The 17,468-nt window shown below is 47.2% G+C and overlaps 1 protein-coding gene across 2 annotated transcripts; it reads left to right on the top strand.

Annotated features, from left to right (window-relative positions):
• The first annotated feature begins 240 nt into the window (after positions 1-240).
• LOC131915982 (immunity-related GTPase family M protein 1-like) lies at positions 241-6,521 on the top strand. 2 transcript variants are annotated; one of them, XM_059269285.1, is made up of 3 exons: positions 241-586; positions 3,237-3,441; positions 4,967-6,521. In XM_059269285.1, exons 2-3 carry the CDS (start codon positions 3,415-3,417, stop codon positions 6,179-6,181), a joined length of 1,242 nt encoding a protein of 413 aa, XP_059125268.1. In that variant the 5' UTR covers positions 241-586; positions 3,237-3,414; the 3' UTR covers positions 6,182-6,521. The 2 variants fall into 2 exon arrangements, with proteins under 2 accessions (XP_059125268.1, XP_059125270.1); XM_059269287.1 differs by lacking the exon at positions 3,237-3,441.
• Positions 6,522-17,468: the final 10,947 nt, after the last annotated feature.

The following is a 17,468-nucleotide window of genomic DNA, read 5'->3' as shown; positions in this document are numbered from 1 at the left end:
CTGAAGGTTAACAGTGCCCAGGTGGTGTCCACGTAAAGAAGTAGCAGGTTCAGCACAGGATGCTCTGACCCTGGGCTGGCTGTTAAGGTCCCTAAGCAGACTTGGCAAACCCCCACCTCATCTCCCCATCCCCCACCACGCTCGTGTCAAACTCAGGTCAGCACAGCCATGCTCTGCCCCCTCTCTGAAGAACACTATGTAGCCTGCCCAGCCTAATCTTTCAAAACAGCTGTTTCTGGGAATAGAAATCGAAACCTATTCTCACTGAAGTCCCCTCCCAGTCCTGGCCTTGGGCAAACAAGACTCAGATCTAGCAAGTGCAGGGCAAAAAGCAAGGTTTGTGGAGCGAGAGACCAGAGGCAGAAAGACAGTCCATGAGGTCAGCCAGCTCCTACCCCTTCCTGACTGGTCTCTCAGAAGGATTCCAGACCTCTGCATCATCTCTGAACATCCCGGGTCTGGATTTCAGTTCTAGATCTCTCCATAGAGAACTCCTGCTGGAGGGCAGCAACATTTTTCTAAGAAGAAGTGACTTTCCAGGAAGGCTGCTAACAACCGGATCCCACATAACCCTCCTCTGGAGCCGGTAAGTAAAAGCCTCTTAAGAGCTGCTTGCCCACCCCCACTCTCCCTAAACTTCTGTCCTTGTGACATGAAAAGTAGAATCAGGTCATGAGACCTTGGGGTATGGCCGGTTTTGCTCAGCACGGCAGGACCTCTCCCTGACTGTCTTCAGTACTACACAGCACTGCAATTATCTTTGCTGCTCGAATCCATCCGAGCCACCAGCACGGAGGCAAATGTCTAGCTCACCTGCATATTCCTGTCCCGTGGGTCTTCTAATGATGGCTAAATTTAAAGAAAGAAGGCAGAGAGGGCCAACCCATCTTCTCTTCGAATCTAAGATAGATAGCACCTCTTTATCTCTCCACAAGAATAAATTCCCGAGATCAGAATGGACCACAGGCAGTATCTAAGATACATGAAAAATATGAAGAAAAAAAAAAGAAATTGGTTCTTGTCTGGACCTCAGGGTGGGTTTCGAGTATAAGATATCTTAGTGACCTTTTTGTCTGACTCCATCCCAATGTTTTATTTCCTTTGGAGAAAGTGGCTCTGTTTAAGGTACCAACTCATTAACTAATCTACAAACTAACTAACTTTTCAAACACCATCTCCCCAGAGCATGCTGGGCTCCATATTGTCCCCATTCACCTTGAGGAAGTTTATCACACTTTCCAGAGATAAATTAACATCTTGATTTTTCTCTCAGTCTCTCCTACTGGTGATCAAATAAGGAATAAATGAAGGTTTTAGCACACACAAGGATATTAGTTCACAAAAATCATTGATTTTAGGTTCATTACTAGTCTAGTCTGGTTCCCACATTCCCATGCGTCTTTCTGATGGAGATTCATAATAACTGTGTGATATGTGAACTACATAGAGCCCCACACAGAAAAAAATCCACTTATAAGTGAGCTGCATTTTGCATCAGGTAAGCCATGAAATTTATTTAGTGGGCTATAATAAGCATGTGTTCAAGTTAATTAATTGGAGTAGAAAATAGCAAAACTCAATTCAATGAACTTAATGGAATAAAGTAGTACCAGAGTGGATTGTGTGGTACCTACCACCTTTCATAAAGCTATGGGCAAGTCTATGTGAGCATGCTCTTGGTTCTGTGTGTCTGTTGGGAGACTCCAAAGCACTGCTCGCAGACTCTGATTTCCTTCCCAGGCCCAGCTCCCCTCTCTATTTGGATCTACTTGTTAAGCTGCCTCCAGAAGCCCCAAGGATCTACACTCTTCCATGGGGATCTTCAACCTTATACAGAGGGGTGAAATAGGTGTATAAGCTAGGCAGGAGCCTCAAAAAAAGGAAACGGGGGGGGGGGGAGCCGAGCATATGAATCCCAAAAAGAATTCTATGGGTTCTTTGCAAACACTGGGTCAGTGTTCTGAGCTACAGTACTCAGAGGCTATTCATGACAACTCTCCGGAGTGGCTCCCCGAAGAACTTGCAGCTTCACAGTTACCCACGACCTTCCCCAGTCTGCTTGTAATACACGGACTGCAGCAGAATACAACCCTTTGAGAGTTACTGGATCCTGTGTGCAGCCGTGACCTGCACCATTTCCCACAGGATCCAGTACGGGGTGTGCAGGTGTGGGAAGTCTCCATCTCCAGTCGCAGTCACATAAATAGTTCTGAGAAAAGCGTGGTTTTCGCTCGTCTTCTACCCTGGTGAGTAGAACTCACTTGGTAAAGTAAAACAGACACAGAACTAGACCTTGACCAAAGACAGGCAAGAGGGGAGTTGCCTTGAGGACAAGACACTACTAAATGTCACACAGCTTTTCTCTGTCCCCCCTCTCCACACACCAGTGCAGAATGCTCTCTCTCCTGGACCTTGTCTGGTTTCATTGCCCTGGCTTCCAGCCAACTTTGCCTCAGAACATACCAGTCCACCATCATGTCTACATACCCAGCTCAGGACACCTTGATACTCTGAAGCAGGAAGCATCACCCTGGCTGATCCATATCCTCTCAGGTCTGACACAGGAGCTACTGGAGAAGGACTCTGAATAGTCTCTATAGTCACTGCTTTGAAGGGCTTGCGGCCTCTATGCAGGTGTGACATGTGACAACAACCTTTCCCATATTCTCCCTCCCACTGAACTCTGGACATCTTTATGATCATTTGATGAAGCATCTTGTTCTCTTGATGAGTTTAACCCCAAAAACAAATTATGAGTAGTTGGAGACACTGGGGGAATTTCCTTTAGCATGGCAATTCAGTTTTAGGGTGCACATAAAAGAGGACAGAACACATTGGTTTCCAAAATTGTAAACTGTGTGTCCATGTAAGGTATAAATGACAATTGTGACAGTGAATAGACCAGGGTTCCCAAGGGAACCCCCTCAGCATGCATCAAATCCTCTATTAAGAAGGATTGTCTTCACTTTACCGACAGAAACATGGAGTCACATTCCAGGGATCAACCTTTGGATTCCTTACACACTCTGTGTGTAACTCAAGACTGGTTCTTAGCCATGGTGGTATACCCCTGTAATCCCAGCACTAGAGAGACTGAGATAGGAGGATCATAAATTTGAGGTCAGCCTGGGCTACAAAGAAAGACCCTATCTCAAAAAAAAAAAAAAGACTATTTATTCATAATTCTCTATTTCTTTACCCACAATCAACAATAATGAATACCACTTATCTAATAGGATTTGAGGACTGTTAAGTGAGATAAGGCATTCGAAGGACCCAACACAGACTCACAGACACAGGACCTTCTTGCTGTGTGGTTAAAGTCAAAGAGTGGAGGCAGAACCGGAGGAACGGCTTCCTCAGCCTCACCAAGAGAGCTGAGAGGTGTACAGAGAGCGTCAGACGGATCTTGTCATGAAACCATCACACAAGTCCTGGGAGGTGGGTAGCATGACTTTCTTGTGCCAGAGCAGGAAACTGGAGTTTGCGGAGTGTGTCCATGTTACAAAGAGCTGAGCACCTCAAACAGGGAATGGTCCCTTGGCCCATTTCCTTCTGTAGAGGATGACGAGGCTATAGGGAGCAGGACTGGACTGGATTATATCAGGTGCTATCCCTGGAGAGGTGTGAGTGAAGGGGGTGCCCAAGCTCAAGGAGAGGATGGAAGATAGAAGCTGCATGGTGGGATGCACTGTGGTCATGAACGTGTCCTACAGATAAATAGCTGGGACTTCTAGGGAAACCTCCTCCCTCAATGGAAGGACAAGACAGGCCTCCAGATGTTCCATTGGGTGCTCCTAATGGGACAGAAAGGCTGTATTAAAAAGGGGGCGGGGGCTTGGATTTTAGAACTGTTTTAATTTATTACATTGTGTGTGTGTGTATATGTGTGTGTGCGCACGCGTGTGCGTGTGCGTGTGTGTGTGTGTGTGTGTGTGTGTGTGTGTACATATGCTCAAACATGTATGTGGGAGTGGTTAGAGGACAACTTTCAGGAGTTGGTTCTCTCCACCCTGTGGGTTTCTGGGTTTGAACTCAGATCATCAGGTTCAGCAGCAAGTGCCCTTGGCTACTGAGCCATCTCTCTAGTCCTGGGTGATGGAATGTTTTTATTTATATTCTTGAACAAGAAGAAAGTTGAGTGTTAAGAGCGGATAGCATAGCAATCGCTCATGATAGAGGGACTTTTTTAGTCCATCAGTAAGGAGCAGTTGGTGTGTTCTAAGCTTGTGTAGAATCCACTTGGTGATCCCAACCAATTCTTTTCTCAGTCCTGAGGACCAGCCCACTCATGCTTTAATTTCGTTGCAAGCAATCAGCCAACAAGAAAAAAAATCTACTTTCACACACCAGCCTGAGTACCTCCGATAATAATAACACTATCAACAGTTATGCGTAGAAATGTACAAACATAAGCGGTGGCCAAAACATCAGCGGCAGGCTAGTTAGAAATGAATTGTTTTGATTCATCTGTGGAAGTCGATGGGAGATGAACATATACTAGAAAAACGTGATTCCCCGGGGGGGGGGGGGGGGGAGAATGTCATTTGAAAAAGGAAAAGGCAGAGTGTGCTTTTTAGAAGAGAATAATTAAATTATTCTTGACTCGGCTCGGAGGGCTTGCAGGGCCTCACCAGCACGTGGCTCAGTGAGGAGAGCTGCTCCCAGCACTGTCAGTTGCTGGCCCTGCCTGCTCATGTTACTGGCCTGTGTTCCCACTGGGTGATCTGACCACCCTCTCCTGTCCTGCTTCAGGAGTACAGCCCTTCACACAACAGCTGCACAGCCCCCCTCCTGAGCACCGTCCTCCCCTCTGTGAATGAGCCATCATCCCCTGAACTGATTGTACATGAAACGTCTTTGCTCCTTCCCCGGTTGTGGATCTGAACCCCCAAGGCTGTGATATGAAGTCTGTTGATTCCGATAACCCCCTATGTCTAACTCCACACCTCTTCTACCCCCACAGGCTGAGCCACTGCTCCCCAACATGGCAGAGACCCCTTATGCTCCGCTGAATTCGTCCTTCGGCTTTGCCACGTCATATCAAACCACGGGCAGCGTTTTGCCTAAGGTCAGCAGGACTGTTGAAAGGGCCTTGAATGAAGGGAAACTGTTGGACATGGTATATGGGATCAAGGAGATCGTGGCAATATTGTCCCAAACCCCAGTCAACATTGCTTTGACTGGGGACTCGGGCAATGGCCTGTCATCTTTCATCAATGCACTCCGAATCATTGGCCATGAGGAAGATGACTCAGCTCCCACAGGGGTGGTGAGGACCACCCAGACACCAGCTGGGTACTCTTCACCCCACTTTCCCAATGTGGTACTGTGGGACCTGCCTGGTTTGGGGGCCACAGCCCAAACCATAGAGAACTATAGTGAAGAGATGAAATTCAACCTATATGACTTATTTATCATCATCGCCTCTGAGCAGTTCAGCTCAAATCATGTCAATCTTGCCAAAGCCATCCAGAGGATGGGGAAGAGGTTCTATATTGTCTGGACCAAGCTGGACAGGGACCTCAGCCAGTGTGTCCTTTCAGAGATCCGGCTCCTACAGAGTATCCAGGAGAATATCCAGCAGAGTCTACAGAAGGAGAGGGTGAATATACCCCCCATATTCCTGGTATCCAATCTAGACCCTTTACTGCATGACTTCCCAAAGCTGAGGGACATGCTGCATAAAGACCTCTCTAACATCAGGTGCTGTGGGCCCTTAAACGCTCTTTCTGGCACCTGTGAAAAGATCATTGATGATAAAGTGGCTTGCCTGAAGGAGAGAATAGACAACGGATGCTGGGGGAATTCTCTTTGTGTCAGGGATAATGATGACATGGAGGAGTGTCTGAAAGTGTTCCGACTGGAATTTGGTGTAGATGATGAATCACTTCAACAGGTAGCCCAGAGTATGGGGACAGTAGTCCAAGAGTACAAGGTGGACATGAAGTCCCAGACGCTGCACACTGTCCGCAGAGGGGACTGGAAACTGAGACTGATGACCTGTGTAATCATGAATGCATTATTCCGAGGTCTTAAACATCTCCACCGATGCTTCTTTTGTTGCATCCTCTGTTTCAGATGCATGAAACTCAAACGCATGCTTCTGTTAGTTTCCCAGGACACCAAGACCATCGTGAAGAAAACCCTGAAAGACATCACCAGCTCTCCTCAAATTTAGTGTAGGGGGTGGTCTGTCACCCTTCTCACATGGAAGACAGACTGCCTTGGGTCTGGATCTCACCTGGATCCATCCCTACTTCTCTACTAGAAATCCAGAGATAGAACAACACTTTCTCTTAGGGTTCTAGATCCTTTGAGAGGAGTCATTCTCATTTCACTTGTCTGGATTCTAATGCATTATTCCACTGAGGGACAGGGACAAATTGTTTTAAAAAAAAAATCGTTGATCATGATTCTTAGATTTGGAATATAGAAAATTTGTTTTCAGTTGTTAAGTGTGATGTATGTCTAAATCAGTTTTCCTCTAAAACAGTAAAGTCAGATCTTCTTCATTAGCACCTTTTTGTTCTCGCTCTCCTTCCTTTCCCTGGATACCCCGTTAAGGACTCATTCGGTACAGAGGAACACGTAGATGGAGACTATGGTAGTCATTGTTCTCTGGATTCTGTTCAGTACTGGGGAAAGGACTCAGACGGTGTTTCTAATGCAAACTGCTCACCTGTCACACATTCTCTGACAGGTACCTAAAAAGAGTATCTTAAGAGGGAACTCAGAGCCGGGCAGCGGTGGCACACGCTTTTAATCCCAGCACTTGGGAGGCAGAGCCAGGCGGATCTCTGTGAGTTCAAGGCCAGCCTGGTCTACAGCACGAGAGCCGGGAAAAGCACCAAAACTACACAGAGAAACCCTGTCTCAAAAAACAAAAAACAGGCCGGGCGGTGGTGGCACACGCCTTTAATCCCAGCACTCGGGAGGCAGAGCCAGGCGGATCTCTGTGAGTTCGAGGCCAGCCTGGGCTACCAAGTGAGTTCCAGGAAAGGCGCAAAGCTACACAGAGAAACCCTGTCTCAAAAAAACAAAAAAAAAAAAAAAACAAAAAAAAAAACAAAAGAGGGAACTCAGGTTTACATGAGTTAGTGTCATGGCAAGAGTGTAATGGCATCAATGGACTTCACACTGGACCATTTGAGGAGAATTTGCTAATGATATATCCTTCAAATGTGTAATGTCAAGGAGATTGCCAAGAGATGGTGCTGACCCTTGAGCCAACACAGTGAAGACTAACCTTCTCAAGGCCTGGAGGGGCAACCTTTAACCTAGAATAAAATACCTGAGGTTGGGTGATACAAAAGGAAGTTAGGTTTATAACTCATTGTTTTAGGAGCTAGATAGACGGAACCGTGGGTAGGACACATGCTGCCTTTCCAGAGGACCTGAGACCTGGACCCAGCACTCACAGCGGGTGGTTCACAACTACACGTAACTCCAGGGAATCCGACACTACCTTCTGACTTCTGTGGGCATTTACACACAGATGCCGACTTCTGTGTGAAAGGTTTACAACAAAAATGGCCGCCGAGCGGCTCCTTGGATCCCGATATTTTACGGGAGTTATCTAATTACTGTCAGCGCTCAGGCAGATGGAAAGAGTTGCCCTACATAATTGCGTTTTTCTTTCTCAGTGCTAAACCGTCTCTTCTGGATTCCTTCTCTCCTGCTCATATGCTCTTAGCTATGCCTGAACTGGAGGATTCTCTGACTCCGGAATCTCTGACTCTAGATCCTGCTAACGAACCTCCACCTATTCGGCCTCCAGCTCCAACTCCTAGAACAACTGTTCCTTCTGCTCCTCTTCCGGATTCTTCTTCTTCTAAAGCTGCTCCTTCCTCGGCAGCGGCCAGTTCCAAAGGCCCTGCCCTAGCTCCAAACTTCACTCCTCCTACCACCCGCTCTCGGGCTGCTAAATTGCCAGATTCCAGCCATCCAAAACCTTCCACTGTTCTCCCTTTGCGAGAGGTGGCTGGTGTGGATGGACTGGTTAAAGTTCATGTTCCATTCTCTCTAGCAGAACTCTCTCAGATAGAAAGTAAGCTGGGTTCTTATACTTCTAATTCTGCTGCATTTATTAAACAGTTTCAATATATAACTCAATCTTATAGTCTCACCTTTCATGATATATTCATGATACTTTCTAATAACTTACTTCCTGAGGAGCGCAGGCGGGTTTGGGAGCAGGCTAGGATTCACGCAGACGAAATTCATCAAACTAACCTTTCACACCCTCCAGGAGCTGAGGCGGTTCCTGACCGAGAGCCACACTGGGATTATAACACCCAGGGTGGCTGTCTAGCCAGAGATAGGTTTATTACCTGTCTCCTGACAGGTCTCCATAAGGCTGCCCTAAAACCAGTAAACTATGAAAAACTAAAAATGGTTATTCAAGATAAGGACGAAAATCCGTCTCATTTCCTAGAGCGGCTCACCAAGGCTCTACTTCAGTTCACTAGCTTAGACCCAGAGAGCCCTGAGGGCAGGCAGCTGCTAATGACCCACTTTGTCTCACAGAGCTTCCCTGACATTAGGGATAAACTTAAACGTTTGGAGAACGGCCCTCTAACTCCACAGGCAGATATGCTGGCGGTAGCATTTAAGGTGTACCATGGGAGAGATGAAAAAGCCCATAGAAGGAGCTGCCAGATGCTGGCAAGCACTGCCCGACCGGCTCCCGGAAAGCCGTCTGGTCCCTGTTTCAAGTGTGGGAGAGAAGGCCATTGGGCCCGGGCTTGCACCGCCGGCCCACAAAGGGCACCGACAAAGCCTTGTCAAAACTGTTACCAAAAGGGTCACTGGTCAGCTGACTGTCCTAATGTCCCAAGTGACATAGGAACGCCAGATGAAGACCACCCTCCAGCTGACTTTGTAGGCTTGGCTTACAGCGAGGACTGACGCTGCCCGGTTTCCGCCCCGGCCACTCCCATCTCACACAGGGAACCTAGGGTAATTATAAAAGTCAATGGGTGCCCCATCTCGTTCCTTTTGGACACCGGAGCTACCTACTCTGTCCTGAGAGAGTTTTGGGGGCCCACCTCTCCTGCTCGTCTCCCTATTGTCGGGGTTGGGGGACAGCCTTATCTACCTCATCAGACACCACCACTTAATTGCATTTTCAGAGGCATCCCTCCCCCACACACATTCTTAGTGGTGCCAGGCTGCCCTGAACCTTTAATGGGGAGGGATCTTCTAGCTAAGGTAGGAGCGTCCATTTCTTTCGCTCCACACATTCGCCTCATCCCAGACGCGCCAGCAACTCCTTTACTTCTCCTCCTAGCTACTCACTCTTCTGACTCTAACAATTCTTTTCCCTTGCCAGCTTCTCAGGTAGACCCAAAAGTCTGGGATACCCAGAGCCCTTCTATTGCTAGGCACCATCAGCCTGTTATTATCCAGCTACAAGATCCTGCAAGGTACATCACCCAAGCTCAGTATCCTCTCTCACTCCAGAGCCTAAGAGGACTTAAGCCTATCATTTCTGACCTTCTCAGGAAAAAGCTGCTCCTCCTAACCTCTTCACCTTTTAACACTCCCATTCTTGCAGTTAAAAAGTCTAATGGAACCTACCGCCTGGTTCAAGACCTCTGGCTCATTAACTCTGCAGTGGTCCCTCTCCATCCTGTAGTGCCTAACCCTTATACTCTCCTGTCCACTATCCCTTCAGGAACCTCTCACTTCTCAGTTCTAGATCTCAGAGACGCCTTCTTTTCTATTCCTCTCAGTCCTCAGTCTCAAAATATCTTTGCTTTTACCTGGACTGACCCTGACACCCACCGGTCCACACAGCTGACCTGGACTGTTCTGCCACAGGGATTCAGAGACAGTCCACACCTATTTGGTCAGGCTCTGGCCTCTGACCTGCTTTCTCTGTCTCTCCCTGGCTCTAAACTAATACAGTATGTAGATGATATTTTACTCTGTAGCCCATCCTTACAGGTTAGCCAAACTAACACCTCTGCTCTCCTAAATTTCTTATCCAGCTGGGGTTAGAGGGTATCTCCTTCTAAAGTTCAGTTGTCAACTCCCCAGGTCACCTATTTAGGTCTATCCATTACTCCAACTCACAAGGCTATTACTGTAGACAGGAAGCATCTAATCCAGTCCCTCACAGTCCCTTCTACTAAACAGGAGATTCTGTCTTTCCTAGGAATAGCTGGCTTTGTACGGTCCTGGGTTCCATCTTTTTCTCTCCTTGCTCGCCCCTTATACAAGGCAGCTCAGGGTTCACCGCATGAGCCCCTCCTTCATCCTGTCACTAAACCTTTCCAAAAGCTCCAGCAGGCTCTTCTTCAGGCTCCAGCGCTCCATCTCCCAGACTTAACCCGTCCCTTCTCCCTCTATGTAGCAGAGAAGGAGAGATTTGCCCTGGGAACTCTAGAGCATCAGCTGGGATCCTCCTTTGCAACTGTAGCCTATCTGTCAAAGAAGCTAGACCTTACCAGTCAGGGCTGGGCACCTTGCATCCGTGCCTTAGCAGCTGCAGAGCTCCTTATTCGGGAATCAAAGAAGCTAAGCTTTGGGTCATCTATTACTGTTTTCTCTCACCATAATCGGTCCCATCTTTTAACTTATAAAGGCTTACAAACTTTACCTCCTTCCCGAGTTCTTTCTCTCCAGGTGGCATTACTAGAGGATGCCACGCTTACTTTCTGGACCTGTCCACCTCTCAATATTTCAAGCCTCCTTCCTCAACCTAACGCTGACTATTCTCCTTCTCATTCCTGCACTGAAACTTTAGAAGAGCTGCTACCTCACCCTTCACACATACAGGAGGGCACATTGCCTCAGGCTACTTATACCTGGTACACAGATGGCAGCTCTTTTTATATGAAGGGACCTGTAAAGCAGGTTATACCATAGTGTCAGATACTGAGACAGTAGAGGCACAGGCATTACCCACACACACCACTAACCAGCAGGCTGAGCTGATAGCTCTCACCCGCGCCTTCCAATTGGCACAGGGACAATCTCTAAATGTTTACACAGACTCCAAATATGCTTTTCATATTCTCCTGTCCCATGCTGCTATTTGGAGGGAGCGTGGCCTTCTCACAACAAAAGGGGGATCCATATCTAACTCAGGCCAAATAATGGCCATGCTGGAGGCTTCCCACCTCCCCAGGGCTATAGGAATTGTCCACTGCCAGTCTCATCAGACCGATAGCTCCATCATCTCTAGGGGAAACAACTGGGCTGACCAGGCAGCCAGGACAGCGGCCCTCCAGGGCCAAGTCTCACCTCACCCACCACAGGAAATCCATACAGTACAGCCTACACCCTCACAGGGAACTCCAGACACTAGACAAATTCTTTCCTATCTACACCAACTCTTTCATCCTAATAATCTTGCTCTGTCTCAATTCGTAAAGGCTCACCTGCAGCCCACCTCTGAAGACTTACAGTTCTTAAGAACTATTACTGCCTCTTGTGAGATCTGCCAAAAAACAGATCCCAATACCAAGTACAGGAGTCAGCCTTTTCCCACCCACCAGGCTAGAGGTTCCTTTCCAGGGACTGACTGGCAGCTCGATTTTACCCATATGCCCACCGTCAGGAAAGTTAAGTATCTCCTTGTGATGGTGGACTCATTTTCAAATTGGGTGGAGGCATACTCGGTTTCTAATAAGCGGGCTCAGACAGTTGCAGACCTCCTTCTCCGAGAAATTATTCCTCGGTTCGGAGTCCCTGCTTCTCTCCAGTCTGACAATGGCCCAGAATTCACTTCTCAGGTTTCTCAGACACTAGCTAAGGCGTTAAATATTCCCTGGAATTTTCATATCCCATACCGCCCTCAATCTTCAGGAAAAGTGGAGCGTACCAACCGGTCTTTAAAAACTATTCTTACTAAGATGTCACAGGAACTTCATCTCGACTGGGTAAGATTATTGCCTCTAGCTCTCCTCAGGCTCAGGGCTCTCCCTAAGAAGCCTCTTTCCTTTTTTTTTTTTTTTTTCTTTTTTCTTTTTTTGCTTTTTCGAGACAGGGTTTCTCTGTGTAGCTTTGCGCCTTTCCTGGAACTCACTTGGTAGTCCAGGCTGGCCTCGAACTCACAGAGATCCGCCTGGCTCTGCCTCCCGAGTGCTGGGATTAAAGGCGTGTGCCACCACCGCCCGGCAAGAAGCCTCTTTCAATCTCTCCGTTTGAACTAATGTATGGAAGGCCAGTTCTAACACCAGGTCTTTTATCCAAACCTCCAACTATTCCAGATAGCCTGTTAACTCCTCTTTTATGTCACCTAAGGTCTATTCTATGGAGCTATGCAGACTGTTCATTACCTCAGCCATGTGACAATAATTGTCCACCTCCAATACACATTGGGGATCAGGTTCTTCTCTTCCCTCCAGGCCAGTGCCCTTCACCCCTTTCCCCCAAGTGGCAGGGACCCTTCAAGGTAATTCTTGTGACTCCTACAGCTGCTAAACTCGAGGGTTTTCCTCACTGGGTCCACCTGTCCCATCTAAAACCTTTTATCTCACCTCCATCCCAGAAAAATCTCTCTTCATATACAGTGAAACAAACAGGGCCTCTCACTCTCAAGCTCCAGAGGACACCAGGATCCACTGCCTTGTCACCAATTCCAGAGGAATAAGGTATCACCCCTTCATCTCCCAACCAGGGCCACACAGAGCCGGAGGCAAAAGGACCATAAATATCCAGGCGGTAAGGAATAATGTAATACAATAATCTATCATTGTTCAATTCTCAACAACTGATCACCTGCGTTTCCTAAATGCTAACCTAATAAGGGAAACAGGTGCCTTAAATAAACAACCTCTAATAAGGCTTGTCTCAGATAAAAATTAAGCAGAGTACTAAGGCCAGATCTACCTCAGGTAAATATCACATGTCTCTATCTGGACAGGCCAGATCTACCTCAGACAAATGCCAACTCCAAAATAAAATAATAATGATTCTTTCTCTCTAAGCCTTTTCTATGTCAACAGTATCTTGTCAAACAGAAGGTTCCTAGCCACAGCACGGATGGACAGCTGCAGAACGAGGGGACGGCAGAACTTCATTCCAAGACCTGCCCACCATCATCCCAGGACTTCACAAGATAATCTCTCATCCCCCTGCCCCCAAGAGCCAACCAACGCCCACTATTCAGCTGGAAGCAGTCTTTGAGAGAAACGTCGTCCCCATACCCAGTCAACCACAATTTTTTTTCTTTCTTTTTTAAAAAGGAAGAGTCAGGAATGAAAGGTTTACAACACGCCCCCACGGTCAGGCGTGTTCACATATGTCTGGCGGACACTTCTTCCTAGCCAGGCCCAGGTCAGGATAGCCATTTCCAGGTCAGGGCATCTCACGTGACCAAGATCCGTGACGTCCCACTAGCCACGTAAGCGCGCAACGTGGCCATGTGATCTACGCGCTTGCGTGTAGTAGTGACGCTGATCTGTCCACGCCCAGCCTTTAAAATCAGGAGCCATGTTCCCGGTTCCTTCTTCTCCACACACGTGTTTCCTGCAGGCCTGTTCACTCTCTGTCCCTTTACCTTTAATAAAACTCTTTGTTAGCGGATTCTGTCGTGTTTCGTGGCATTTCCTTGCAGGGTAAGAACACAATGCAGCCGAAAAACTAACACTGTGGGCATCCACACACAGGTGCCCACTTCTCTGGGCATCCACACACAGGTGCTGTACATTCACACAGACACAGACACACAAATAAAAATAAATCTTGAAGCCAAAGCCAGGCCGTGGTGGCACATAACTTTAATCTCAGCACTCAAGAGGCGGAGGTAGGAAGATCTCTGTGAGTTCGAGGCCAGCCTGGTCTACAAAGCAAGTTCTAGGACAGCCAGGGCTACGCAGAGAAAACCTTGTCTTGAAAAACCTAAATAAATAAGTAAATAAAACCTTAAAATGTTCCTAGTTTCAGAAGTGAAAACCTAGTTAGAGTGGCCTGTAAGGTTAGCCTCTGGTGAGGGCCCCCTCATGGATAGGATTAGAATGGCAGGTGCAGGGTCACGTGTAAAAAGGCTCTTGTAGGAAACAGGAAGCCAGGCAGCTTTAAAGACTAGTCTCTCCCGTTTTGTAACAACTAACTCTCTTGGGGAAATAATTCAGTCTGAGAGAACACCATTAGTCTCTTTCGAGGACAATGACCCCAGGACATAATTACTTTCCACCAGGCACCGCTTCTAAAGGTTCCACCATTTGCATACCACCACAGTGGAAACCAACCATCAGCACACGAAGCATCAGGAGACGTAAAACATGCCCATAGCAGGCCGACAGCGTGGTAGATTATTGGCCTGTGACAATAATAACCAGCAATATGAAAGCTGTGATTAGGAAGAGGGAAGTCACATGGTCCCAGGTCCTTGGAGGGAAGAATGGGAAGTCTAAACCCTGGCCTCACTGCCCCTTGCTTCCTGCCTATGCTGGGCACTGGCCAAATCCCAACAGCCTCTGGGACTTTGGCGGGGATGGGGGGTGGGGTGAGAGTTGGGAGGGGTGGGAGGGTAGGTGGGAGGTGGGGTGATCTTTGACATTGTGATCTTCAAATGTGTTAGGCTGAGATCATGGCTATCCTGGAATGCAGGAAGCCCGGGAGCTGCTACATGGACCTGCCTGTAAGGGTGAGAAGCCTGAAGCATTCCCAGTTTTCACTTCCACTCTATCCTTGTTTGGATAGTAGTTTCATGTTCATCTTGCAAGTTTCCATTTTCCCACTATAGTTCCTGACCGGGCAACATCCTTTTTAGTGCAGTGGATCCCTGGGAACCGTTGGTGTGGCTCTCCTCTCATTTCTCAGCACATCTGAGCTGGCACTCCGGCTCCCAGCAAAGGTTTTCTGGCATCTCTCAGGGGGCAGAGTCGCCTTGTCCTTTGTGTCTTGGTTCGTTTCTTTATCGCAAAGACTCTTCCTTTTCCTTTTATCCAGCACATGCAGATACAGCATTTGCTCTGTGAAGGTCTTTTGAGGTAACCCAGATGAAATGAGCTGAGAACCTGGAAAACAAAGAGAGAGCCAAGAACATTGGGAGGTGGGGGGAGCCAGAAAGAAAGTCTGCTGTAACTTTAACACATGCGGTCTCTGATACCAAATCCAGGCAAAAGTGCAATGGGGAATTCCTGTTTGGGGCAGAGAAAAGGCGCTGAGTGCAGAAAGGAAGTGCTTCCGGGAACAATCAGCAGTAAACACAGAGGCCTGGAGGGAGAAAAGGCTTTGCCTTCTATTAGAGGCAAGGCTGACAACAGGGTTGGAGATGAAAGGGAGGTGGCCAGACAGCAGTGAGGCACTGAGGAAGTCCTCAGCCTTGTTTCTTAGCCGGATGTGGAGTCATCAAAAGGTTCTGATTAAGAACCAGAGAAACTCCAGGTTCTGTCTGCTATAGAAACAGTCCTCTCTGTTTGCCTTGGTCTAGTCCAGTACCTTAAAACAAAACTGTCCGCCGGGGCGGTGGTGGTGCACGCCTTTAATCCCAGCACTCGGGAGGCAGACCCAGGTGGATCTCTGTGAGTTCAAGGCCAGCTTGGTCTAAAGAGTGAGATCCAGGACAGGCACCAAAACTACACAGAGAAACCCTGTCTCAAAAAAACAAACAAACAAAAAATTGTCCCAAAAGATCCAGTCTATAAAATCTAGACTGTAGGAAGCATAATGGGACAATCAGATTTGTATTTAACTTTCAAGAAAGAAAAAAAGTTAGTTACTTTTCTTTTTCTTTCTTTCTTTGCTTGTTTCGTTTTTCAAGACAGGGTCTCACTATGTAGACTTACCTGTCCTGCAACACGACATGTAGACTGGGCTGGTCTCAAACTCACAGAGATCTGCCTGCCTCTGCCTCCCTGGTGCTGGGATTAAAGGTGCACCACCATGCCTGGCCCTTTAGTTCCTCTTCTATTGCTGTGACAAAACACCTTAGAGAAGAAGGCGTTTACATGAGCTTACGGTTTCAGAGGGTTGCAGTCCATGACGGCAGAGCAAAGGCATGGTGGCAGGAACAGCAGAGCACTCATGCATCTTGATCTTCAAGCAGGAGGCAGAGAGCTAACTGGGAAGGTCTAGGTTTTTGAAACTTCAAAGTCTGTCCCCAGTGACACACCTCCTCCAACAAGGCCACACTTCCTAAGCCTTCCCGAACAGTTCCACCAACTGGGGACCAAATATTCAAACATATGAGAATGTGAGGGACATTCTCATTCAACACCACAGCTGTTCATAAAGAGATGTTAAGATACAAATGGACTGTGCTGGGTAAGACACTTCATTCCTGATCTGCACAGATAAGTTTAAAAAAAAAAACCAACAACTTACACTGAGCATGGTGGTATATGCCTTTAATCCTGGCACTTGAGAGGTAGAGGCAGGAAGATTTCTGTGAGTCTGAGGCCAGCCTGGTCTACAGTGAGTTCCAGGACAGCCAGAGCTGTGTAGAGAGAGATTACCTCAAAAAAATAAAAATAAGTGGGGCGGTGGTGGTGCCCGCCTTTAATCCCAGCACTTGGGAGGCAAAGGCAGATGGATCTCTGAGTTCTAGGCCAGCCTGGTCTACGAGTTCCAGAGCAGCCAGGGCTACACAGAAAAACGCTGTCTCAAAAACAAAACAAGAGAATCTGTTCCAACTACGGGTGAGGACGTTGCAAACACCAACTACTGACAGTAGATGGCGCCAACAGCCTAAGCCTAAACACTAGGATGTTCCTGGCCATTTGAATTCAAATACCTTTGAAGACATTTGATCTGTCTGTCTGTCTGTCTATCTATCTATCATCTATCTATCTATCTATCTATCTATCTATCTATCTATCTATCTATCTATCTATCTATCTATCTATCTATCTATCTATCTATCTATCTATCTATCATCTAAGACTTTGTCTTGCTGTTTCGCCAACGCTAATCTCGAACTCCATGGCTCAGGCAATCCTGCCCCAACCTCCTGAGTAATGTGGACTACTGTGAATACTGCAATGCCTGTTACGAACTAGAATGTTGTAGAACTGGTGGAATTTGGTAAAAGCTACAAGCAGGAACCAAATCTGCTAATATGATTGAAGAGAGCTTCAGGGTTTCAGTACAACTTTTGCATGAACACAACGAAGAATGCGTTCATGTGAAACGTGATTGTGTTTTATGAAAAGGAGCATTGAGCTAGGAGGTTAATCAAAAGCCATCTACGAAAACAGAGATGGAAGCCATTAAATCTTCTCAGACATCTGTCCTCAGCGCAGTTCCAAAAGATCATGGGAAAATACAGATATTTACATCACGATTCATAACAGTAGCAAATTTACAGTTGTGAAGTAGCAAGGAAATAATTTTAAGGTTGGAGGTCACCACAACATGAGGAATTATATTAAAAGGTCGCAGTAGGAACTTTTAGGAGGATTGAGAACCACTGCTCTAAGGCAACGAGCAGAGGCAAAATATGTGTCCCTGCTTCAGAGGAGGACACAGATTCTCAAAGCCGAGATAGTGAGATCAATAGCTCAATTATG

The sequence above is a fragment of the Peromyscus eremicus genome, chromosome 8a, assembly GCF_949786415.1.
Source record: "Peromyscus eremicus chromosome 8a, PerEre_H2_v1, whole genome shotgun sequence".
NCBI lineage: Eukaryota > Metazoa > Chordata > Mammalia > Rodentia > Cricetidae > Peromyscus > Peromyscus eremicus.
Note: the sequence above shows the minus strand (reverse complement) of the source record. Positions and strands in the feature narration are given on the sequence as shown.